Here is a 26,558-nt window from a genome sequence, read left to right on the forward strand (position 1 = left end):
TCACCATTCCAAGAGGGCAAGTATTATTTTAATTATCATTACAATATGTATATATGACAATTAATTGTGGTTTCAATTGTCATGACATTCTATATCAATCGAATCCCCCCTCATCCCATGCCTAGAAAGGAAATTAAGGGTACTCCATTGCCGTTGGTACTTAATTATTGAACTATATATATATATATGACAATAACTGATCACAAATAAGTAGATGTAGATCAATACTTTAAATGCTCGCCTCTTCATTTTGGATCCTCATGATTTCGAGATATGATTTCCCATGGAGTTCCCGTGAAAAAAAACCCCTAAAGTAATCGGCAACACCAATTCTTTTAAACAAAGCAGGTGATTTTTCCGAAGAAACAAGACTTGGTGCTGGTCCCATATCTCCATCCAGCTTCGGGCCGTAAAATGTGGCAATAGAGAGCCTCTCCTTCTCCGAGTTCACCATGGCCCGATGCTCGATGCTTCGGTATGTTCCATTTGTCACGATCTGCATGTACGTCATGTAGCAAAGCCCCTTTAATTTCACATATATGCATCAACAAAATATTTTAATAACTACGGGACATAAGTGCTTTAATTTTCAATCTCCTTTTTTCTATGTTGTTATATGAGAAAATATTGTATATTTTATTAAAGTAAATTTACAAATTAATATAGTTTGATATATTAAGTCAAATTTTAAAATTAAATTTATTATAAAATATATCTAATATAACATATGAAATCATATTAATTTATAAAATTATTTTTATTAAATCACTTCCTAATATAATACTTCTTAACATGGGAGCTGCTACGTACAGGCACAAAATTGTGCCTGTACGCGCACTCCTGTGATGTGGCAACACATTACGTCAGTATTTATTTTATTAAAAAAAAAAAAAGCAAAACAGAGGAAGAAGTAAAGTTTTCTTTGGTTTTCATCTTTGTTGATTTCGAAAAAGCTGAGTTTTGTACAGGACTTCATCTCGCCCATTTTCTTTTCGAATTGTATCCCCCAAAGCAGCTTCAGAAGCAAAAGGTCTGTTTGCAACTTTGCATAGGACTGCTCTGAAATTTTTCTTCTACTTTTTCTTTTCGAGTTTTCTTCTTCTTCTCTTACTGCTTTTACCCAGTTTTCATGCTACTAATTATTTCTCGATTTGTTTTCCGGGCTTTTCTTCCTGGGGCTTCTTTCTTCAGCTTGAATATATACCATTGCTCCATGTGATTTCTTTTTGATCTTTTGTCCATAAAAACCACCCAATCAAAATAAATTATATCCTGAGTTGCGCAATGTTCACAGTAGAAATTTTTGGCTGATATTCTGTTTGGCTGTCGAGAAAACTCAGGAAAAAAAATGAAAATTAGTTCCAAGTTCTAACTGGTACACTCTAAAATTTTCGATTTCGAGAAACTTAGAAAAAGTGAGTTAGATTTCGATGCAAAATATACATGATATCAAAACTCTCATCAATGAACACAGACCAGGAAAAAAAATTAAATCTAAAACAAGAAAAAAATAGATAGCAAGTCTTTTACGAAGCAGATGAATCGTTTTCAAAATAAAAAGTGATTAAAAGGGCCAGATAAACGTTTCATCGAGCGGAGAAAGAAAGGAAATGTGGCAAATGCTGATCTTTCGATGAGGAGAAGGAAATCTAATAAGAGGACCCAACCCAACGTTTGAAAACACTATTTTTCTAATTTTAAACAACGACGTCGTCGCATTTTGTCACCTCAGCTGGTGTGCACGGAGCCTTCCCCCTTTATGCCTGCAATAGACTTTTTCTTTCTTATATATATATATATATATATATATAAAAAGTGAACACAGACTTGACTTATTCTCACGAGCATCATACTAGTTTGTCACGTCTTATATATTTTTATATATAAATATATGTTTATATATGCAATGATTCATCTAAAAAAATATGAAAAATACTTGAAGTGGGTCGTTGCCCGGCCAGCTTGAATTGGCGACAAACGAGGTTTTTCTTTTATTATTCTTTTCGAAATCTTGGGCTACTTACCTCCAGAATATCACCGATGTTGACAATAAAAGCGTTAGGCAGAGGTTTAACAGGAATCCACATCCCGTTTTTCGTTATCTGTAGGCCTTCCATCTCATTGATTTGCAGGAGGATTGTTAGGCCAACTGCATCAGAGTGAGGAGTGAGACCAATGGCAAGCTCTGGCTGCGGACATGGAGGATAATAGTTCATCCTCATAGCTTGCCACCCTTCTTCAAACAACTCCCTCATATCTCTAGCTTCCATTCTCAGAGCTTTTGCCATTACGTCAAGGATTTTCACTGCAAGAGCTTTTAATTCAGCTGAGTAAGCTTCTAAGTTGTCTCTGCAAAGAAGATATGCTTCAGTACTGATCTTTTACTCAATTGATCAAGTGCATTAATTATATCTAAAGTTCGGAGAAATGCACGTTTCAGTCTTACTCGCCAAATTATATAATATATATATTAATATAGAGATAACTATAAAGATGAGATTGATGTTGTTAAAAAATATATATATATATATATATATTGATGAGGTTATATATTAAAGCTCTTGCGTCTAGATTTAATGGGTTTAGATTGGTCTCCATATTAATTCCTATTTTCATTGTTATGTCCAAAAAGCCTTTATTGGTAAAATGGATCTCCCTTCCTTTCGGCACTCTTAATTAGATGAATATATGACTAACTTTTCCATTAAGCAAACTACATATACTTTCTCAATATTAGAACCAATTATTGAATTGTGCAAATTTAGAGATAATTTATATATAGAGAGAACCTCAATGGGAGAGGGAGCTTTGGAAACAAGTGGGGCTTCCTCAAATGGGTAGGAAGAGTGACCATGTAGAAAAGGTCTCCCCAGTCAAGCTTTTGCTCGTCAGAGACGACAAAGATCTGCCCAAATCCCTCTATATCTCCTCCTTGTTGCCAATATTTCTTCTTCTCTTCCGTCGGGAGTTCAAAAAATTCTTTGATGCCAGACTTCACATTCTCCAACAACGAACTGCTCACCCCATGGTTTATCAGCTGTAATATATATAATTAATCCATATTCTTAATTTTAAGATAACGTACAGTACTCCATCACCAATTCTTCTTTTTTAAATTATTGTTAATTCTAGATGCGAGAAAATACCTGGAAGAAACCCCATTCTTGAGAAGCAAGGTGCAACTTGTCGAGCTCTGAGTGGGTACTAAAATCGTCGTTGTTGGAAAGTATGGTTTGCAAGTCGATGACAGGAATTTGGGGTAATAAAGAGGAGGTATTCGAGATGAGGGGAAGATCTGGATGGGACCTCACATATCGTGGTGGAATTGTTGTCATATTCTCCTTGGCCAGATCTTGAACCCATGGCACTGCAAGAGATCTTCCCAGATTCTGTAGCTGTTCTTGAAGATCCATAGCTTTTAACAGATATGGCAAGCCAACAATCTACGATGGTGTATTTATAATAAGTTCCTCTCTGTATCAACTTTGTTGATGGCTAACTTCCCACTCTTATTTATAAACGAGTAAGGTTAGATATTAAAGTCGGTGTATAAATTCTGCCTGGTCGAGTGTGCACGTAGAGATGGTTAGTTGGCTCGTAAATAATAATATTTTATATATTAGATCGAGATGAGTATAAATATTTTATATTAATTTTTTAGATTAAAATGTAAGAAATAAATTGAGTTGATTAAGATTGTATTTGTCCACTATCAAAATACTTTGCTATTATGATTGAAAAATAATAAATTAATCAATTGTTATTTAATATTGTATTATTATATTTTATCTATATTTTATTAATTTTTATTATTATTTTTTATTATTTATAAATAATTTGAAATCAACTCACCGTCTAAATATATTCTAAGTAAAAGGTAGGTTGAAATAATTTTCTTTTCTTTTCAAATATCTTTTACAGTGAAATTTGCTTTTGCAGGAGATGACAGCACAGAAACTTGAGAAAAGAAAGATTAGACGAGACGAGAAAGTTGAAGCCAACTAGGTTAATTCCGTCGTTAGTACGTAATTCGGTGTTCAATTCGCGGGAAGTCGCCTTGCAGTTCTACGATTCTGATCACATGTGACGACCTGTATCACACACAGTACCAGACAAAAATTCTTCTATTCATGTACGAGTCATCATTCGCAGAAGTCAAATCAGAAAAGCCCGTGGCAAAGTTCGATGTTGAAATACCACCTCATTCACGCAACTAGAATGGTAATATGCTGACTTATCTCGTTACAAGGACCGGTCCTCTCTTAACAGGATAAGGTTTTTCTCTCGGAAAGGGTAAAGTCTTTTTGTGTGGCTTAGAGCATTAGCATCTTTAAATTTAATTAATATTAACTTAAAAATATATTTACCTATTTTATCTAATTCAATCTCTACATTAGATTAGTCATTTATTCTCTATATAATAATAAAATATTATTTTTTTAAAAAATTATTTTTATCACATTTTATAATTCTACTAATTTAATATTAAGCAATATTATATTATAATTAAATTAATATTAAAAAAACACATTTTCAAAGCTCATTTAATCCTAACAAAATTTTATCAACTAAATATCAAGAAAAAAATTCTAACCAAATCTCATTTAATCCTAATAATTGTTTTACTAAATATTTTAACCAAATATCTAGCAACATATGAGAAGTCATGCAAAAAAAAAAAAACTGCACTTACATAAATCAATATCAAGGAAACACCTTAATTACAGAACACATACATAAACACCTTAATCAAGAAAACATCTTAATTTCAACACTTCTACATAAACAGAATTAGGAAATATGCACCGATAGTTGTCATCTTAATTACAAAACATATACATAAACAACATCAGAAAATCTACACTTCCTCCACCATCTTAATTACAAAACATCTACATAAATACCTAGAGGATCCAAATATTCCAACACCATCTTAATTACAAAAAACACTTACATAAACACCTAGAGGAAATACATAAATCTGCACTTTAGTTACCATGTACAGCAGCACAAAAATAAACCCCTAGATTATACATAACAACAGTTACAAGTGATTAATATATATCCAAAAAATCAGTGTCAGTGGGTCCCAATCTGTCATATTCTACCAAAGAGTAGTCTTCCATCCAAAAAATAGTCTTCCATTTCATAAATCAGTACCAATTGCAAAACAGAGAGATAGAGCAATATTAATATGTGTTTTTTTAACCAAAAACAGCAACTAGTAATTGTTTTCAGGTGTGCAAAACCATAAGCAAATAAGTTTATTAACCAAAAATAGCAACTACAAAATATTTTTAAATTTACATGGTATTACCAGGTGTGCAAAACAGCAACTCCACTGCACTTCTCCCTCCTCCAGCTACTGCATTTCATTCAATTCAGCTCTATGTTTCTCTATGATCTCAATTTGAAATGACTTGAAGTATTCTCACTGCACTGCATTCATGTTATTAACATTCAACATCATGACTTCCATCTCCATCTTCATCTTCTTAAGTGAGATTATCTCAGCCCTGTCCTTTTCAGCCTTCATTGCCGTCTCCCGTCGCTCAATCATCATTATCCTCCTATCACTTTCCATGTTACTTAACTTTTCATCAAATTGACTATTACAAGATTCTTCATGTTTCCTTTTCCTTTCTCTTTTTCTTTTCAGATTTCTTGCCTAGCGGCCTCTCCAAATTGGTAGACATGCTCTTATTTTCCTCAACATCTATGGCATTGGGAACTGGAACAGTAGGGCAGCCCATCTTTCTCTTTGTTGGCAAATTATCCATATGCACTTGCCACTTTGGTTGGTGCCTTAATAAGTTCCAACAATGATCCAAATTATAATTGCTTGTTTGTGTCGATAGGTACAATGCCTTTGGCTTGTCAATCTAAACATCAATCATAAAAATATTAGTACATATTACAATCCAAATTTATGATAATTAGAAACATACCTTATCTTGTTCATTGGTACCGCTTGGATGCATTGATTCGACTTGGGCCAAGTAACCACAAAACTTGTTTGTGGCTTTTTGGATAGTTGACCATCGATTAGTCAACGACCCCACAGAACGTTCAGGCCAATTAGGTTTTTTATAAGTATTGAAGTAATCATGGATTCTTATCCACAATTGGGTGGACTTTTGATCTGTCCCCCTAATAGTGTCTATACTAATGTTGAGCCACCCTGATACAAGGAGGTTGTCTTCCTCCACGGTAAAGGACACACCCCGTTGGGATAGTTTAGTTCGTGCCCTTACTTGCCCCTCGAATTGTGTCACTTCAACCTCATAAACAATATTATCATACAAGACACGAGCCATGGGGGGGTTAATAATACCTTCTCCACCACTTTGCAACAGTGTGGTGAAAAAGGGATCATCCAATAAGTGTGAATCCATCCTAAATAAAATGGTCAGCAAGTAATAAAGTCAATGCATCATTCAGCAAGTAATACAAAAAACAGTGAGCAAGTATGAACACTTCTAAAAATGGTGAGCAAGTAAGAACACTTCCAAAAAACAGTGAGCAAGTAAGACCAATTGGTTGCTAAAAATGGTGGAAAAGAAAAAAAAAGGAAATATATATTTAAGTATTTAATCACAACACATATTGCTCCTTTCATCAGATTATATAGGAATGAGTCACTGAAACATGTTTCCTTTTCCTGCACAGTTAAATGTGGCTTCCATGCCCTCCTCCCACTCACCATGTGTCTTCTAGAATATCCTAATTTAATGCTCAGCTTAAGAAGCTTCAAAAGAAAGGGATTGTTCATTTACTTGACGAGTTCTATGTTTGATTAAGGCATCACTCGAAAACAAAAGTTCTCTTTGTCCAGTACTGCTGTGAATTCAAACACACATCAGGAGGTTGCCATGAAGAAGATTGGTAATGTATTTGACAACATAATAGATGCCAAGCAGACATTGAGAGAAATCAAGCTTCTTAGCCACATGAACCATGAAAATGTAAGTATGGTTACCTTCATGGTTACTAAACTCCTTATCTTTATGATTCTGGAAATGCATCTAGGACATGGAATAGTTCCTAAGCCATCTATTGTCATCCTCTAAGGCCTTATGGAGGTTTGGTAATACTTGATTAAACAGTCTAACCTCTTTATCATGCTCATTCTTGCTAAGATCTCATGGAGGTTTGGTAATACTTGATTAAACAGCCTTTTTGACATAAAAAGGTGGCCTAACTGCGACTCAAAAAACTAGGCGGTGTAGACTGATTACTTGTAGATTATAGTTATATCTAGTTCTCATTTTCTGCCTTCTATGAAGTTGTTCTCACATTGAACAGAACTAACAAAGAATTGAAATATGCTCAAGCCTTTCCCCCACATTTTTGATGACCTAAGAATGATAATAATTAGTCTTACCATTTTTAAATCAAATAATCAATTTTCCCTTCTACCTCCCCCACATTTTCTCTGGAGCCAAACAAATTTTGGGATTTTTATCAGATTATCATAACACAATCCTACCAACCAAACAGAGTTTCCGAGTGCCCAAGAGAAAATCATCTCGGAAACCAAACAGAAAACCATCTCGAAAACCAAACAGAAAACTATCTTACTTCGTCTTCAATCACTCAGTTCTCGGAAACCAAATAGAACTACACCTGTTTTTTGTGCTCAATGAAAAACCCTAACTGGCAATCCCACTTCTAAATCTGTTTCTCAGTATGGTAAGAAAACGATAGACAATCCATAGTGTAAGAAATACAAACCAACAGACGTTAATCACTGAAAAATCGAGAGCCTAAAAAGAAAAAATGAAAGGAAACTTACTGATCGGGATCGTCTGTGAGAGAGAGAGAGTGGCGGGCCCAGCCGTGGGAGTAGACGTGCGCAGCCGTGGGAGTCGACGGGTGTAGCCGTGGGTCGTGGACCGTTTCCATGTATGCAAATTGAGAGAGACAAAGAAAGAGTTTAGGGAGAAAGGGAGTTCGGTACCGAAATGGAGGGAGTGACTTTTTCCTTCCCGCCTCTATGTGTTTGACTTCAGCTTCCTCGGTTCAAGTGATAAAATAATTGTTTATTATTTGGCCAACGAAAACCATCTTTCATAATTGGACTGGGACTGTAGCAGAAGTCTAAAATAATTTACATTTGCCCAATTCAATGCGGTGCATTTTTGAGTCAAATTAGTCTAAATTTAGCCAAGCCAATGAGGATGCTCTTAAAGTGATTACAATAGAAGAGGACTTAGCTAACAGTGAGAAGACTTATGTCTTACTTAGAAGGTAAAAAAGGTAGTGGTTTTACCTCCTAAGTTCCCAACTCTACTACCAAAGCCTTGAGCAAATTTTGTTTATTGGCCATGATTATAGTAAAAAGACCCGTTAACCGAGAAGCATTCAAGACTACAATGGTCAAAGTATAGAGGGGTGAGAGTTGGTAAATTGGCATGAATAATTTTTTATTGAGTTTAATCAAGAGAAGGATCTTCAACATATTTTACATGGTAGACCATAGTCATTTGATAGATGGTTGCTTTGTCTTCAAGCCTTTGAAGGTAACAGATCCATCAATGAAGTTCCCTTTAATAAGGAAGAGTTATGGATGTAGACTTACAACTTACCTTTTGCAAGCATGACACATGAGGTTTGTGTCAAGATTGGTAGAGTAATAAAAGTCCAGGCTTGTGACAGAGGTATTGATTGGGGGAAATTCTTGATGATAAGGGTAGAAGTGAACATTGCAGCACTCGTCAGGGGGATTTTTTTTACTCTGAAGGCAAGAAGACTTGGGTCCCTATTAAATATGAACACTTGCCTACTTTCTATTTCAAATGTGGGGTGATAAAGCATACCAAACAAGACTGTTTTGTTAGCTCACTTGATAGTAGTAAGCTGCAATATGGGGTTTGGTTGAGAACACCAATAGTGAAGGAAGGGTTAGCACAAACAAGAAATATGGGGAAGAAGACCTTCAGCATATTGAAGAGGAGTAGTCATTGAAGAAGGGAGGGGAGAACAGGGATGAAGGGCCAAATAGTAATCGTGAGTCAAAAACGGATTTTCAGGATACTAGTTTGCTTGATGTTGACAATGCAACCACTGTTTTGACATCTAAAAAAATGCTTTCTCCTAGGATCTCTGCAGAAACAACCCAGACACCTTTTAAGGAAAGCTAGAGTGAGCCTGTTTTGGATAGTTCTGAGCAGACTTTTATTGTAGGAGGTGCGTGTCTCAAGCAAGGCATTAAGGTATCAAATTGTCCAAAAGTCATTGCCAGCAAAGGTAATAACCATAAGTCAACCCTGGGCCCTAAGAGCAACCTTGACCTGAGGGCCCAAGCGTCATCCTTGGCCCAGTTGGTCTGTAGCCAGGTCCAAGCCCTAGAGAATATAAAAAAAAGAGCAAGTTGGGAGAGAAAAGCTAGGGATAGAAATCTTGATAGCCTACTAACTGGGTTAGGGGAGAGTAATGTAAGCTTCCCAAGTGGTACTAAGAGGGATCTTACTCAGATAATTGAAAAGATGTAGTTCATGGAAACAAAAAAAGAAAAAATGTGGTGGTGCTTGATGAACGTGCCAACAGAAATGATGTGGTGGTGGTTGGTGCAAAGCCCCACCCTTTGCAATGATTAGTCTAAGTTGAAATGGTCAAGGGTTTGGGAACCCTTGGACAATGGATAACTTGCATCTGATGGTGCAAAATAAGGCCCTAACATTTGTTTTTTTAGTGAAAACTAAATGCAACAGACCAAAGGTGGAAGCTTTCAAGAGGAAGTTGAACTTTGAAAACAGTTTCGTGGTTAATTCGAAAGGATCCAGTGGAGGCATGACCTTCCTATGGAAAGGAGATATGGAAGTAGAGGTGGTGTCATATACTCAACACCACATCTCATTGCAAGTTAAGGGTATGAAGGAGGGTGTTCCCTGTCTCCTAACTAGGTTCTATGGTAATCCAATCATAACAAAGAGGCAGGAAAGCTGGCATTTGTTATAGGCACTTAAACCTACAAGCTCAATAGGATGGTTGTGCGTAGGTGATTTTAATGAAATATTGAGCTATGGAGAGAAGTGTGAAGGACCATTGAGACCTAATAAACAAATGGAAGCCTTCAGAAATGTTCTGAATAGCTGTGGACTTAGTGATATGGGCTACTTTGGAAGCAAATTCACTTGGTCAAATGGTAGGCAAGGGAAGGCTTTCACCAAAGAAAGGCTTGATATGGCCTTTTGCAATACTGCCTGGTTAGACCTATTCAATGACTTGAGAGTATTCACTCTCCCTGCACTTAACTTAGACCACAATCGTATATGGATTGCTATGGAACAAATCCAACCTCCTGTAAACAGACATCTTAATCCTTTCAGGTACGAGGCTACCTGGTCACTAAGGGAAGCAGGGTTTGAATTAGTTGAGGAAACTTGGAGGATACCTAGGTAGGCTATAAAAAAAATGCAATCTACTGCTGAAGGTCTTAAAAACTGTCAACTAAAGCTATCACAATGGAGTAAGAAGACCTTTGGCAACTCAAAGAGAGAAGTTAGTGAAAAAAATAGACTATCTCTCAAAATTACAGGAAAGGAACACTGACCAGCTAACTGAGGAGATCAAGCAATTACAACAAACAGTGGACATAATTCTTGAGGCTGAAAATATCAAGTTGAAACAAAGGGCAAAATAGAGATGGTTGCATGAGGGAGATAGAAATACAAAATATTTTCACCAATGTGCTTCACATAGGAGGAACACAAATGGGATGAAAAAGTTGGTGGATAGCAATGGACAAGTAATAGACTCAAGAGAGGGAATTAGTCATTTTTTCCAAGTAAACTTTATAGATTTGTTTACCTCTTCTAACCCCACTAATCCAGCAGCATGCATAGCATTATTGGAGGCTCAAGTGACTGCAATACAAAATGCTATATTGACCAGTCATTACACCAAACAGGAGATTGAAGAAGCTCTCTTTTACATGAATGGTTTAAGCTTCCCAGGACCAAATGGATTCCCTATAATATTTTACCAAAAACATTGGTCAATAGTGGGACCCTAGGTGTGTAAAGCTATGTTGAATGTACTTAACTCAAATGGCAAACTGGGAGACATCAAAATCACATTCATTGCTCTCATCCCTAAGAAGAAAGGCCCCAAAAAAGTGATAGAATTCAAGCCCATCTCACTTTGTAATGTATTCTGCAAACTCATTTCTAAATGCATAGCTAATAGATTAAAGAAGGTGCTTCGTTGTATTATATCACATTCTCAATCTGCCTTCATTCCTAATAGACTAATAACCGATAATGTTATTGTTGCTTTTGAGGCTTTGCATACAATGAAATGTAAAATGACAGGAAAAGAAGGTTACATGGCCTTAAAGCCAAACATGAGCAAGGCCTATGATAGAGTACAGTAGGGCTTTCTCAGAGCAATTCTTTACAAGCTGGGATTTTGTGGCCAATGGGTGGAACTAGTGATGAAATGCATTGAATCTATCTCCAATGCTCACTTAGTGAATGGTGACCCTCAAACAAAATTCCTACCTACTCAAGGCATAAGACAAGGTGACCCATTGTCATCTTACCTCTTCATCATGTGTGCTGAAGCACTACGCAATCGGATCTGTAAGACAAGGCAGATTGATACATGGGATACCAATTGCAAGAAGTCAGTTAAGGATTTCTCGTCTCTTCTTTGTAGATGAAAACCTCTTATTCTGTAAGGCAACAACAATGGAATGGAGTAGGTTGATAAGCCTCTTAAGAATATACGATATGGCATCTAGACAAAGACTAAACCTTGTGAAAACCTCCATCAATTTTAGCAAGAACACAGCTAGACCTACTCAAGACTCCATCTTGTCAATTGTTGGTATGAGGACAACTATGCCTTATGAAAGGTATCCAGGATTATCATCTGTGGTAGGTAAAGACAAACTTAAATCCTTCAAAGGCATCTTGGATAATATTAGAATGAGACTCAGTAACTATAGAGTTAAAACTCTATCTCAAGTAGGAAAAGAAATTTTGATGCTAGACAGAATAGCGAGTATTCTGCAGGCTAGTCTCAAAAGATAATTCACAGGGAAGAACATAAGAGAATTGCCTAAAAACATAGAGAAACACCTGACATCAAAAGTCCTCAAATGATTGGGGAGACGCAACCTGTTGGCATTATCATTGATCTTCTGTAGAATCTCATAGGGTCCAATCTTTCGCTCCTTTAGCTTATTATACTTTCCAACAGAAAAACAATCACGAGTTAATACTACCCAAACAAAATCACCAACATATAAAAGTACCTGACGACGATGACTATTGGCCTGAAATGGATGTAATTCAAGCTAGAAAAAGAATAATTTAGAAATGTCGTAAGATCAAAAAATCACTAGGCTTCAGAATCATCTCTTACGCCACAATATCCAATTATTAAATTTCTAAACTAATTCCCGCGCAAATTTTAAAAAACAAATATGGGAGAATTTATCATCATAAATCTCAACCATACTCCTATGATCTTAAGTAGTCATCGAGCCCTAGTCACATGTAAAGACATAATCTACTAAAACTGTAGTAACCTTTTGGGCTAGTCTACAAGGACAGCTACCCATACTATAGCAACATGTTGGGCCAGTCTACAAAGAAAGTCAGACTAGAGCAACCTGTTGAGCCAGTTTACAAAGATGGTTCATATTGTAGTGTACTAAAATGGCATCCAAGAAATTAGATGGGAAGAACTATGACATATGGCATCGCAAGAGGTCTTGGAGGCCTTATCTCACTCCTTTACTGAGCCCGAGAAAGAGGACTCAGACCAACATAAGATAGATCAACTAGTCTATACGGAGTGGGCTAAGAAGAATAGGTGCACACGCATAATCATGTTGAGCAGCATGCATAATGATCTAATGTGTGAGTCCGAGACCTTTGACACTGCCCAAAGCATGCGGCAAGCCTTGAAAATGAAGTTTGGGGGAACTTCAGCCACAAGGTTAAGTGGATTAACCATGAAGTTTGACTCCTATAAGATGCGCTATGACCATACGATGAAGCAGCATCTCAAGGTTATGTTGACCATGATCCTCGAACTTAAGACAGCAGGAAATAACCTGACAAATGAACAGCAAGTCCAGGCAGTGATAAGATCACTACTGAATTCTTGGGAGAATATGAGCCAGAACCTGACGCATAACGAGAATATCAAAGATTTTGATGATGTCTCGTGTCACTTAGAATTGGAAGCTGAGCTCTTAGAGGTTGTAAAGCCCAATCATACGGCCTATGTGGCTGATTCTGGTTCATGCAAGGTGTCAAGGCCTAAGCGCAAGAAGTCCAAGAATGGGGTAGCTGCTGAACAAATCAAGAAGGTGTCAGGAACTTCTCAACGCAGCAAGAGAGGCAAGCATGGGAAGAACAAGTCAAAATTAGATTGTTTCAACTGCAGAAAGAAAGGCCACTTCGCTCGTGATTGCACTGAGCCAAAGAAGGTACACTCTGATTTTTCTTGTATTGTTTTTGTAACTAGCCATGTGATGGTTACTTTTTCCTATCTTGTGTGGACTGTTGATTTAGGAGCAACCGAACACATAGCACGAGATAGAGTCAGATTTGTGGAGTATCGTCAGATTCCAGTTAGGAGCCGTGATATCAAGGTGGGGAGTGGAGCTAGCGTAGAGATGCTAGGACTTGGTACCTACAAGTTGGACTTGCAGGGTGGCCGCACTCTTTTCCTCCACAATGTGCTATATGCTCCCAAAATTTGACGAAACTTACTTTCTGTAGTTACTCTTTTAAGACTTGGTTTTCGTATTATATTTGAAAACAATTATGTTTTCTTTTATTTGGGCCACATGTTTTATGACAATACTTTTCTTCAAGACGGTTTTATGACAATGGATTTGGATTATTCCAATATGAATGAGTCTATTGTTTTTCTTTTTGCATCTGATAATTTGGATTCATATAAATGGCATGTTAGGCTTGGCCATATAGGGCAAGATAGAATGACTCGATTAGTTAGAGAAGGCTAGATAGGCAATCTTGCTAAGGTTATCTTGCCCACATGTGAACATTGTCTAATAGGAAAAGTTAAGAGAAAACCCTTCGGAAAAGTCGCTAGGGCATCTTTTCTACTGCAATTAGTCCATTCAAACATTTGTGGTCCAATGAGCGTGAGGAAAAGACACGGAGGTGTTCACTTCATCACTTTTATAGATGAATTTTCATGTTACGGTCATGTCTACTTAATCTCCCATAAGTCTGAAGCATTGGAGTGTTTTAGGCGATATCTAAGAATGGTTGAGAATCAGTTACACAAGAGTTTAAAAACTCTAAGAATTGACTGAGGACAAGAATATCTTTTTGAGTAATTTAAAAGGCTCTATGATGAAAAAGGAATCAAAAGACAATTAATGATACCGAGTATGCAGCCGCAAAATGGTGTGGTGGAAAGGAGAAATCGAACACTACTTAAGATGGTTTGGTCAATGATGGTGCAAGCAAACCTACCAATTTCTTTTTGAGGGGATGCACTTTTGGCTGCTTCCTAGATTCTTAACCAGGTGCCCTCCAAATCAATAACTTCCACCCCATATGAACTATGGACCAACGAGAAATCCAATTTGAGTAACTTGCGACCATGGGGTTCAACGGGTTTTGTTCATGATCTTTCTCATAAGTATGGGAAGTTAGGCCCTAGAGGGAAGAAGTCTATCTTTATAAGGTACTCAGAACACTCTAAAGGGTATGTGTTAATAGGTGAACAAAGTAATGGAAGTGTGACTGAGATTGAGTCATGAGATGTGAATTTCATTGAAGATGAATTTCCAAGTAGAAGTGAGGTTGATACGAGTTTAGAACTTCATGAGATTGTAGAACAAGAGGAAAGTACTCCAAGAAATTTAGTTGAGAATGGGGAAGAAATTCTTCAAGCTCCTACAAATTATAAAAATGACTTGAATCCGAGTGGGAGCACATCACTTGTCAATCAATCACAATAACCTCAGCTACGTAGAAGCACACGTGAAAGTATTGCCCATCGTTGTTTTGAGATTGATGGGGAAGCTTTTATGGTAGCTCCGCATGATGATGATGCGCCTAGGACAATTCATGATGCTCTCTCATCTTCTACTAAAGATGAGTGGATGAAAGCACATAATGATGAGATTGAGTCTATGAGAACTAACCAAGTCTGGGATCTGGTTGATTTACCATTAGGGTGTAAGACTATTGGGAACAAATGGGTTCTTAAGGTCAAACGCAAGTCGGATGGATCAATAGATAAGTACAAAGCTCGCTCAGTGGCTAAAGGATATACTCAACAAGAGGATATAGACTATGAGGAAACATTTTCACCAGTAGTGAGGTTTGCCTCAATTCGCCTAATTCTAGCTATAGTAGCAAAATGGATTTGGAACTCTACCAGATGGATGTTAAGACAACATTTCTCAATGGAGAACTAGATGAGGAGATCTATATGAATCAACCAACAGGTTTTGTGGTCAAATGTAGTTAAGAGCGTAAAGTGTGCAAGCTCAAACGATCTATATATGGCTTCAAACAATCACTAGACAATGGTACCTCAAATTCCATCGAGCCATTCTCTCAAATGGGTTTACAATGATCAGGGAGGACCATTGTGTCTATGTCAAAAGATCCAGAAGAGTTTCATTATGTTGTTATTGTATGTTGACGACATACTACTAGTTGGAAATTATTAAGGGTTGATAGTCGCCACAAAAGAGTGGTTATCCTTTAATTTTGAAATGAAGGATATCGATGAGGTAGAATACATTATGGGAGTTAGGATCTTCAGAGATCGCTCAAAGAGACTTTTTTGTTGGTCCCACCAAATTTACATAAATAAAGTTCTAGAGTGCTTCCTAATGAGTGGATGTAAACCCATTAACACCCATATTGCAAGAAGCGAGAACTTGTCCAAAAATTTGTGTCCTAAGACTCAAAAAGAAAAGGAAAAGATGGCACATGTCCCTTATGCTAATGCTGTAGGTAGTCTGATGTACGCAATGATGTGTACTCGGCCTAACATATGCTATGCAGTTGGCTTAGTGAGTAGATTCCAATCTAACCCCGGACTGGCTCACTGGAAAGTAGTCAAGAGGATTATGCGATATCTCAAAAGAACTGCGGACTATGTGCTGTGCTATCAGGGTTCAGATTTGCACCTAAGAGGTTACAATGATGCTAATTGGGGCAGTGACCTAGATGAGTGCAAATCAACCACTGGGTATGTCTTTTTGCTCAACAATGGCGCCATTATATGGAGTAGCAAGAAACAACCCTGTATAGCTTTATCCACCATGGAGGCAGAATACATAGTTTGCTCGACAGCAGTTCAAGAAGCTATTTGGTTACGAAGGTTCCTCAAGCATTTAGACATTGGCACGGATACTTCAGATCCAGTGACAATATTCTGCGATAGCATGACAACTCTCGCATATGCTAAGGACTCAAAATATCATGGTAGAACCAAACACATAGATATCATATATCACTACATCAGACACATGGTAGCACAAAAGGAAGTGGTTCTGAAACATCTCTCTATGAGTCGCATGGTTGCTGATCCCTTAACGAAACCTATAGTAAGAGATGTCTTTGAGGCTCATGTTGGGAATCTAGGACTGTGTAGACTGTAAATGTAATTTGTGTTTCAAATGACATTGAGATGTAACCTTTCCTTTAGGATATTAATACAATATGATTTAGTTCTTGTCTTTATCGTATTATTTTTCTAATACACACACAAGATATGTCAACAAGTTTAGATCGGCTCACTCACACAAGTGATCACCTTTAGCGCTTGAGAAGCGAATAGAGATGAGACATTGTGTCCTTGTCCAAAGGGATAAGTTAGTTGACACAAAGATATATCATCTTAGTGGGAGTTAAGATAAGATCCAATGAGAGGACTATGCATGGGTTACCCCACAACCTATGTAGCCTATGGTTAGCCAGATGTGAGATCCTCTTTGACACCTTAGAGGCTAGCAAATGGAGGAACATGGGTTAGATGCTTAAGGAGTGGCTAGACTAAGATCTATACGGTGTTGATATAGACATATGCTCTTTGAGAAAAACAAATCCACCATAGCATATGTTTCATACTACATGTGCTTATTCGACTAAATGAGTAAGTGAGTAAATGGTTCCCCTCTTTCTTGCTGTGTGAGTCTAATTTTTTTAAGTGTCATTTACTTTTGACTATGTCACGAGATGGAGGTTGTGATGTCTGCTACTTTGACATGTTGTCTATGGCCATGATTAAAATGGTCTAAAGAGGCATTGCTGAGAAAGTGGTTCGACTAAAGTTGAATGATATGAGTGCAAAGGGAAGATTTTTCGATGTCGCATTTTCGATAGTGTTTGCTGACGTCAAACTATGACGCTATATACTGGTAGCGACTAAGGTTATGAACATATTGAAATGATTTGGAGGTAGTCAAGTATTGTTCTGAGTTTTCTAAACTCAAGAGGGTTCGAAAATGATTGATCTGATGTGATCGAATGAGCCTAGGACATGACGAGACACTTTAGGGATGTTACTATGCTGGTCTTCTCTAGGAGAGATTTGGTGTAAGTACTCTCATTTTTTTAGATGTGCTTGGTGGTGGCACGGCCTATTTACTTGTATGAACAAGATTGAGAACATTAGAGAGATGCAGACCTGGGATCATGCCCACTGTGTGCGAGTGGGAGATGTTGGATGGAGGAGCGCCCACGTGGGCAGACCCCTCCCCTTCTTGTGTGTTACAAGCATAAGGCCATGCGTTACAAGGCTTGTAACATCTCACGCATGGCTTTAAAGCCATGTGTTACCTTCAGAGTAAAAGCTGGCCTTAAAGTGTAGGGTGGGCTATATATAGCCCTCATCATTTGGTTCTTGTTTTTTACCACAACAGTGAAATCTCTCTCTTTTTGTTTTCTCTTGAAATAAGCATTTAGGTATTGGATTTGTTTAGTGTCACTCTAGTTTCATCCTACATAGTGCACTTTGCCATTAAGAGGAAACGGTTGGAATTTGTCAATCTGCAGAAACTTTTTAAGCTAAGCTTGAGGCACTTTTCCATTGTGCTTTCTAATATAATTCTTTTCACATTTTCGTAAGTATTTAATTATTTATTGTGCTCGTGTTTTTGAGTTTACATATGTAACGAATTTTTTTTAAAAAAATATTTAACTCTCTAATCGGTAATGCTTTCAGAATCAGTACTTTAGTAACAATAATATTTTTTTAAAAAATCATCTTTCCCGAAATGGTAAATTGTTTCAACTATAACATATATGAATAGATCAAGATAAAGTATAGATGATTGGGAAAAAAATTTTGTTTTTTCAATTAAATAAAATATTTATAAAAAATAATATAAAGATGAATAGTAACTCTAGGCAATTACTGTTCAAATCTCGAATTTTCCTCAATATAATGAGCGGGATGGAGAGGCTTTCCTGTCAAAAGGTAAAACTTTTTCACTACATTTTAGGCAAGGGCCAGCTTATACTCATCAACTACAACAAATATCACAATTCACAAGTGTGTTTTACACATTAATAGAATACCCGAATGTGATCAAACACCGGAGGGTAAGTTTTGCACTATTTTGGGGCCGAATTGATTAGACAGCCATGCATATCGACACATCAAAATAGAAGATTGTCCGCCAAAATGAATAAAAAATTAAGTATTTCGATTAAACAATTAAGTTAATTTAAGTATTAAATTGGTAAAATTATAACTAAATAACTAAACACCCAATAAAGAGACACGTAGTGTTCGATGAAATGCTACAATGGGAGAATCACATATTGGAAGAGAAACAGCAATAAATAATTTGGAGCTTAGCTTTATATTACCTAAACCCATTGGTAGCAGTATACAGTAATAGATATTATATATGCTCAGAATAATGTATCATTTAGAAACTAAATTGATATGGCTGCAACTTTTTATCAAGAGGAGTTAATACATATAACCATGCATGATTGCATATGTAGAGTTTATGTGCATGCTTGTTCTAGCTAAAATAGATAGTAGTACAAGACTAAATATGGAAAATTATGTCTTCTACATTACTGTTGACCACGTTCAGTTTTTCATAGTTTGATTAATGTGCACTTCTATTTCAATGCTTGTATGTATTAATAGATGCATACTATATTTGTTTTCTAAGCAAAAAAATAATAATTTATTAAATAAAAAAAAGGGCGAAGAAGAAGAAGAGCAAGCATGTACATCTGATTTGTCAAATTATAACCTTTTTTTTCCTTCTTTCGGCTATGTATCAAATTGGAGTTCAGCTCTAGCCTTTTTGGAAGGAGAACTTTCCATGAATTACCATGGTTTCACACATTGTTGTGTATTAAGCTTGTCTTCACCAGTCTCACGTTAGTATAGGATTGATAGTCCCATGATATCCAATTAGTTCTTTAAGCATGAGATGGGATGGGTGCCTTAATGTAGTCACAGGTCTATGTTAGTATAACAACCAACTAGCTAATCTGGTCGTGTTTCCTCCAACTCAAGCTTAACATAGGTGCTAAGCTAGCCAGTGTAATATTGGTTACTTCACAAATATTGGTTCTAACAATACTATCCTGTGTAATTGCTAACAATACATTCACTTTCATTTTGCCAAACTAAGACGAAGAACCGGGATGGATAAAGAGAATGAATAAGTTTTAATACTTGGCGTTTTCATTGTCAAGGACCCAAGACCCAAGACCAAGCAAACTGTTCCTTGTTACTAAACTAAGCAACCCAAACACAGTAAGACATAGATTAATTTGCACGTCCAAACAGAGGTTAAAGAAAATCAAAAGCCTCAATCTTTCAATTCTGAAACTGAAAAATGAACACCCTCCATCAGATGGTGAGGATCAAAGAAACAATTGAAGGGACAATCTTACAAGAAATTTAAGAGTCATTATGTCCAGCAAAATGTTTATTAAAAGAGGAGAAATATTTCAGAAAAATAAAAAAGAAAAATTAGCAATAATTAAAAGCATGAAAGAAACAACAACCACAAGCATAGCAGCCAATATAATCACAGAGACTTCCAAGGACTGTAGCACGGATCAGAGACACATGAACTCTGATTCAAACCAAACATTTACCTATTTTTAGCTAGGAATTTCAAAGCTTGCAAACACCAAAACTAGAAACTACTCCTGAAGACTATCTTCCTCCACGTGATCACACACTCGAACATACCCCCACATGGATTTGGACGGAGACAGAGATCAAGCACAAATCAAACAGAGATAGAAAAAAAAAAACAGTACAACCGAAAGGAGAGGAAAAATCACTACTTTACAATCAACGTGAATTTATTCACTAGTTTATGCATAAACTCAACGTCAATTTCCTCTTTTCATGTTCTGAACCACCAAAACACGTGAAATTTTGCCTGCACATGACAATAAATTCTAACAACATTATCCGAAATGCAGCATGTTGGTTGCTAATAATGCCCCTAAGACCATGTATAACACTTCTGTAATGTTTTTGAGATATGAGGGCCGATTATTTCACTACTTTCTACTTGACTAATCAACTATTATAAATTGTATAATCCCTATGAAATCCCAAGTCAGGAAAAATTACCTTCTATTCCAACAAGCCTCCAACCCTCACTCTGGCCTCAATCTCCCCTGTTTTCAGGAAACCAACCAACGCAGCCTCAACCCCCCCTTCTTCTACTGGTTTCCTCGATTAGCAGCTATGTACATTATGTTTGGTTGTAAACCAAAATAAATAACACTTTGTAAGGTAAAGGAAAACACCACCTCGTTATACAAGAGTAAAAAAATGACGAAAAGTTACATGCTTATTTTCAAATAAACAAGAAAACTAAAAATACCTTTTCTGGAAACACATTTTTACATGTGAAAGTCGAATGCTACGTGAGATTCTCCTATTGAGACTACCATGTACTCTAATGGTATAAAATGGACCGGAACAGAGACCACTTGAGGAACCTGTCAAAAAAAAATAGAGACCACTTGAGGATCAAAATAGAGAAAGTCAGAGATAGATGAAAATAAAGTTAACTGATGAGAGGGTTGGTCGCCACACTGAAAATGGTAGAGAAGATTCACCGGAAAATGTATGTGCGTGGTCAGGGAAGCTCTCGCAGGAACTAGATGGGACGGACAAAACGATGAAAGCTTCTGAAGGAAGCCACTTTCGCATTTCCCTCTTTTTCTTGTATTCCGTCTTCTTCTTTTTTTCCTTATTTTAACTTGCCACATCATCTTTCGTCTGCATATTGGTGTGCCGTGTGCTTGCATATAGAAGTGCTCTTCCTTGTATTACAAAAATGGGGATCGTACAATACCGTACTGATGAGGAAACTGGTGTAAAGCCCACCCACCCTCGGTCACATCATATTTCATTTGTAAAATGAAAAATGCTTTTATTTGTCTCCTCATTTTAAGCACTTATGTATTTATATATTTTTTTTAATTTTTTCTACATAATAATTAAGAATGTAATTTTTAACATATTGATATAATTTTTTCTTTTTTTAAAAATATTTAAATAAGTTAAAAAATAAAAAAAATAAAAAAAGAAGTTTGTGCTAGGCGGCATGCCTAGTTGTCATTGCTTACGGCAGCCTAGCATGACTCTTGTGAAAAAGGAAATGATGGAAGGGTAGAATAATTCTAGTTTTTCTTTTTTTTTTTTTTTTTTTTTTTTTTTTTTTTTTTTATGGAAGAATAATTCTAGTTAGTGACACAAATAACACGCTATATTTTTTCAATTTTTATTTTTATTTTTCTGATGACTAGTACCTGATGATGATAAATAAAATAATTGAATTAGTTTGGTAAGAATAAAAAAAATTTAAAATTTAAAATATATATGATGTATGATATTGGATGATGAGTAATATTATAATTAAACCATGATAGAAATCATATTTCCATCAAGGTATCCCACGACGAAAGCTACCAATCATGTGTGATATTTTTAATATTTGTGTTTATTTATTTTTTATTTTTATATTTTTATTTTTCTGTACTAAAAAATACATAAAAAATGTTTTAAAAAATAAAATAAATAAATAAAAATTTTGGACTGTTGGTAGAAATTAATCCTCGATAGGATTTCTTGATGGCCCTAGCTAGCAGCTTGGTTGTAAAAAAATGAGCAATGCATGGGTAATTCCTCAAAACAAATCCTTCGGTTGAAAGTTGGATGTCAATTGTTTTGATTTTAGAATACCATTGCATATTTATATCTATCATTTTAATTTGATTTTAGGGAAAAAAATGATTGTGACTAATGAAATATGCATAGTACTAGAATATCCTAGAAATTATGGAGCGCATATATCTAATATTTACTACTGTAGAATTACAAATTTCTGTTGGTCCCACTTTGGCAAAACTAAGTAATTAATAATATAGCACGAACATTTCGTTTATTTTAAATCTGGCTTGAGTATAGTCAAACTTATGCTCTTCTTGATTGTAAATGTAATTTATGTTTGGCTAGGATTAGATGCATATGCTGTTAGGAATAAATGTAACCTTAATTGAACTCTATGACTGCAGTGATCCAATAAGGATAAGTATTTGAATTGTAACTCTTATCAAATCTTGTTTGTATTATAAGATAAGAGTCAATAAGAGTCCTATGTGTGTTTCGAGTCTAAGCATTAGTTGAAAAGATAAAGACACAAGTCTTATTGAAGATATGGAAGCTAATCTGAACTCAATGCAATCCAGAAGAAGTAGTCCAGTCCAAAATGTTCGCAAGTTGTTAGAAACGTTTCTGACTGGGATACTGGATAAACATGTCAGCTGAGTCTTTCTCCAGATCAATGAAAACATTGCATATATATAGAGGAGTCGACTAAGGGTTGAAAAAAAAAATACTTGAACAGCATACATTTACATTCATTGATAGCTTGAAGATCTCGGCAGAATTTCAAGAGATCATGAAAGGGAAAATACCTGAGTGAAGAATTTTTCGAGAAGCTCAATTCATAGAATTGAGTAAGAGCACACTCCAAGGTGGAGTTGTCATGTTTGAGATTCAACCATTGGTGGTTCCAATAGGAAAGGCAATGATTGGAGAGTATCAAAGATTCTGACTAGCTACTATGGTAGAAGACAAGCAGGTCGCATGTCTTGAGTAAGCGTATCTAGTTACAAAGGTTTTGTAAACATTTTACTTGTAATACTCTCAATCAATAAATAGACTTTCCTGAGTTTGGTTGCCTCAGAGGGTTTTACCTTTGAGGAGTTCTTCAAAGCGTTTCCATTCATAACCAAATAGTGTATTAAAATTATTAATATATATTGGTTACTAATCGGTGCTAATAGCTTGTGTTGAGTGTTAACGTGTAGAACCAGGGGTACTTTGGTATTTTCAATTGGCATCAGAGTGAGATTCACTCAATCTGAGTGTGATCCGTTCCCCTAGAAGATCATGGCAACACTATCATCACCACCACAATTCAATGGTGATAACTATGCCTACTGGAAGGTAAGGATGAGAGCATTTTTAAAATCGCTTGATGAGAAAGTATGGTTAACCTTGGAATCAGGATGGACGAGGCCCACATCACCTATACAAGAATGGACCAAAGAACAATCTAGTAGCTGTAATTGGAACAACAAAGGTCTAAATGCCATTTTTGTGGCAGTTTCTCTAGATGAATTCAAGAGAATCTCCATGTGTGAGAATGCCAAGGATGCCTGAGATATTTTAGAAACCCCACATGAAGGGACTAAAATGGTGAAAAATTCCAAATTGCATATATTGATCTCAAAGTTTGAGGAGATAAAAATAATGGATGATGAGAGTTTTAATGAGTTTTATCCTAAACTAAATGACATTGTAAACTCCAAGTACAATCTCGGTGAGAAGGTGGAAGAGGCACGAGTTGTGAGGAAAATTTTGAGATCCTTGCCTGAAAGGTTCCGACCAAAAGTGACAGTTATTGAATAAAGCAAGGATTTAGACACAATTCGGGTACAAGAACTGTTTGGCTCTTTGCAAACCTATGAATCTACTCTTCCACAGCAAAAGAAAGATAAGTCCATCGCACTCAAAACTACTATGGAAGAAAATCACTTTGATGATGAAGATCTGTACAATGATGACTTAGCCCTTGTGGCCAGAAAACTGAAAAAATTTCTGTTTAATAAAAAGAATTCTGGTAAAATAAAAAAAAGGTAAGAATTTTGTTAAAAATAATGAATCTGAAAAATGGAATAAAGACAAAACCGAGACTAAAGATAAAGTCCAATGTCATGAATACTCTGGTTTTGGTCACATAAGAATTGAATGTCCAAATTTTAAAAGAAAGGCAAAAGCTTTGAATACCACTCTAAGTGATTATTCTAATTCTAAAAGTTCATATACATCTTCTGATAATGAAACTGCTTTTATTGCTTTCTCTGCATCCATTGCCAATTATGCTGACAAGAGCAAACAATGTATTGGCAACAGTATGGATCTGCGTGATACTGATTCTAATGTTGCCACAGAAGTTTATGATCAGGAATTAAGTGTACAGGAAGCATATGAGGACTTATGTGAAGAGTTCATGAAAATCTAAAAAGTAAATAAAAAGCTATACAAAAATCTAACCACCATGGAGAATGAGAAGAAAAATTTGGTGGAGGCACTGAAGCTAACAAAATTGGAAGTAACAAAGCTGCGCGAACAAAAAGAGGTGCTGGAAAAGGAGTTGGCAGCCTATCAGGAATTCAAAGAAAAAACTCTCACTCAAAAACTAAGTGAACGACTAAAAGTTCAAAGAGATAGTTTCGATCGCACAATACTGGGATAATATCCCAAAGAAATATGTTAACAAAGGCAAGTCAACAATGATTTCTCCAGGTAAGAGCATTGGCATTGGTTTGGCCAAATTCATCTTCAAATTTGGCCAATATCAACACTTTTTTACATATGCCTATTCCATCAAAATTCAATCCCCACATTGGATTAGCCATTCATTCTCTATATAATAATAAAATATTATTAAATTAATAAATTTTTTATTTAATTTATTTTCTCACATTTTGTAATTCTACCAATTAATGTTAATAATAATTATATTCTAATTAGATTAATATTAAAAAAAGTATTATTAAATTTTAATAATAATAATTATATTATATTACTTAATATTATTATATTATAATTAAATTAATATTAAAAAAAGTATTATTAAATGTTAATAGTAATAATAATTATATTATATTCAATTAATATTAAAAAATATTATTAAATGTTAATAATAATTATATTCTAAATGTTAAATGTTAATTATATTCTAATTAATTTAATTTATTTGTTTGGAATAAGAAATTAATATTTTAATGTTTGATGAATGAATAGTGGTCTTCCATCTTTAGCCAACCACTGTAGCAAAAGTCTAAATTATTTTAGATTTGCCCAATCTAATGTGAAGGACTTTTGAGTCAAATTATGTAAAATTTGACCAAGCACCTCATTTGGCCAAGCCAATGTGGATGCTCTAAGCCCAAAGTTATGTTTGTTCCTACTTGTCATTTATGTGGAATAATTGGACATATCATAACAAATTGTTTTAGACTTAGAAAAGAGAAAGAATTTTTTTTTTTTTTTTGAGCAAGGATAAGAATCTAGAATTTAAGGTGGACAAATTGAGCAATCAAATAAACAACCTAGGTAAGAAACTGTGTGAACTATCCAAGTTATGTTTTCCAAAAAAATTGAGAAATATGGATATCAAGACCAAGTGGGTAGTGAAAGAAAAGGCCATATGCCTGATGGCATACACAACACTCAAAGCTATGAACACTAGCATATGGATTTTGGACAGTTCTTGCTCTAGACATATGACAGGAGACAAAGGATTGTTTAAAAAGATTGAGTCCACCGGCAGTGGATCAGTAACCTTCGGTGATAAAAGTACAGCCATAGTGGAAGGAAAGGGAAGTGTGAATGTCCCTAGCTTACCTACTCTTCATAATGTTCTTTTTGTTAATGGTCTCAAAGAGAATCTTTTAAGTATTAGTCAATTTTGTGATGATAATCTTTCTGTGCAATTCTTAAAGGATGAATGCAAAGTTTGCTATAGTGCTAGAAAATGGATCTTAAGAGGCACCAGAACTGCTGACAATTGCTATGGAATCTCTCCTATAAACACAATACGTTGTCACAAAGTAGAGTTAGATGAAACTGAGTTGAGGCACTACCATCTAGGTCACATCAACTAGAGGGACATGCAAAAGATCTCTAAGAAAGAAGATGTATGTGGTGTGCCCAAAATTTTGAAAAATAAGAGGATAGTGTGCGGAGCCTATCAGGAAGGAAAGCAGACCAAGTCACAGCACACGAAGATAGTTGACATTCTGACCTCAAGACCACTTGAGCTATTACATATGGATTTGATGGGTCCTACTTAGAATGAGAGTCTTAGAAGAAAGAAGTATATAATGGTAGGGCTGTTCATGCAGCCCAGAATCTGGTATAACCGGATTCCAGTTCTGGTTTTCGGCCCGGGTCAAATCCGGGCCAGAACCTGGATTGAGAAAACTAGATTAATCCGGTCCGGGTACCGAATTTTAAATCCG

The 26,558-nt window shown here is 35.8% G+C and overlaps 1 protein-coding gene across 2 annotated transcripts; it reads right to left on the reverse strand.

Annotated features, from left to right (window-relative positions):
* On the reverse strand, window positions 1-3,520 carry LOC122276259 (protein SRG1-like). Of its 2 annotated transcripts, none has more exons than XM_043085849.1 (4): window positions 3,147-3,518; window positions 2,790-3,037; window positions 2,025-2,349; window positions 1-496 (listed from the first exon to the last, which is right to left on the reverse strand). In XM_043085849.1, the coding sequence occupies exons 1-4, from the start codon at window positions 3,411-3,413 to the stop codon at window positions 230-232; spliced, it is 1,107 nt and encodes a 368-aa protein (XP_042941783.1). In that variant the 5' UTR covers window positions 3,414-3,518; the 3' UTR covers window positions 1-229. The 2 variants fall into 2 exon arrangements, with proteins under 2 accessions (XP_042941783.1, XP_042941784.1); XM_043085850.1 differs by lacking the exon at window positions 1-496 and adding an exon at window positions 907-1,323 and having other exon boundaries at window positions 3,147-3,520.
* Between the last annotated feature and the right edge of the window lie 23,038 nt (window positions 3,521-26,558).

This window comes from Carya illinoinensis, chromosome 9, assembly GCF_018687715.1.
Source record: "Carya illinoinensis cultivar Pawnee chromosome 9, C.illinoinensisPawnee_v1, whole genome shotgun sequence".
Lineage (NCBI taxonomy): Eukaryota > Viridiplantae > Streptophyta > Magnoliopsida > Fagales > Juglandaceae > Carya > Carya illinoinensis.

Excerpts from the sequence above, each read along its gene's own strand:
- LOC122276259 (XM_043085849.1), bottom strand. The coding sequence starts at position 3,413 with ATGGATCTTCAAGAACAGCTACAGAATCTGGGAAGATCTCTTGCAGTG. Across the intron at positions 3,038-3,146 it reads AAGAATGGGGTTTCTTCCAG|CTGATAAACCATGGGGTGAG; the intron begins GTATTTTCTCGC and ends TATATATTACAG. Across the intron at positions 2,350-2,789 it reads AAGCTCCCTCTCCCATTGAG|AGACAACTTAGAAGCTTACT; the intron begins GTTCTCTCTATA and ends TCTTCTTTGCAG.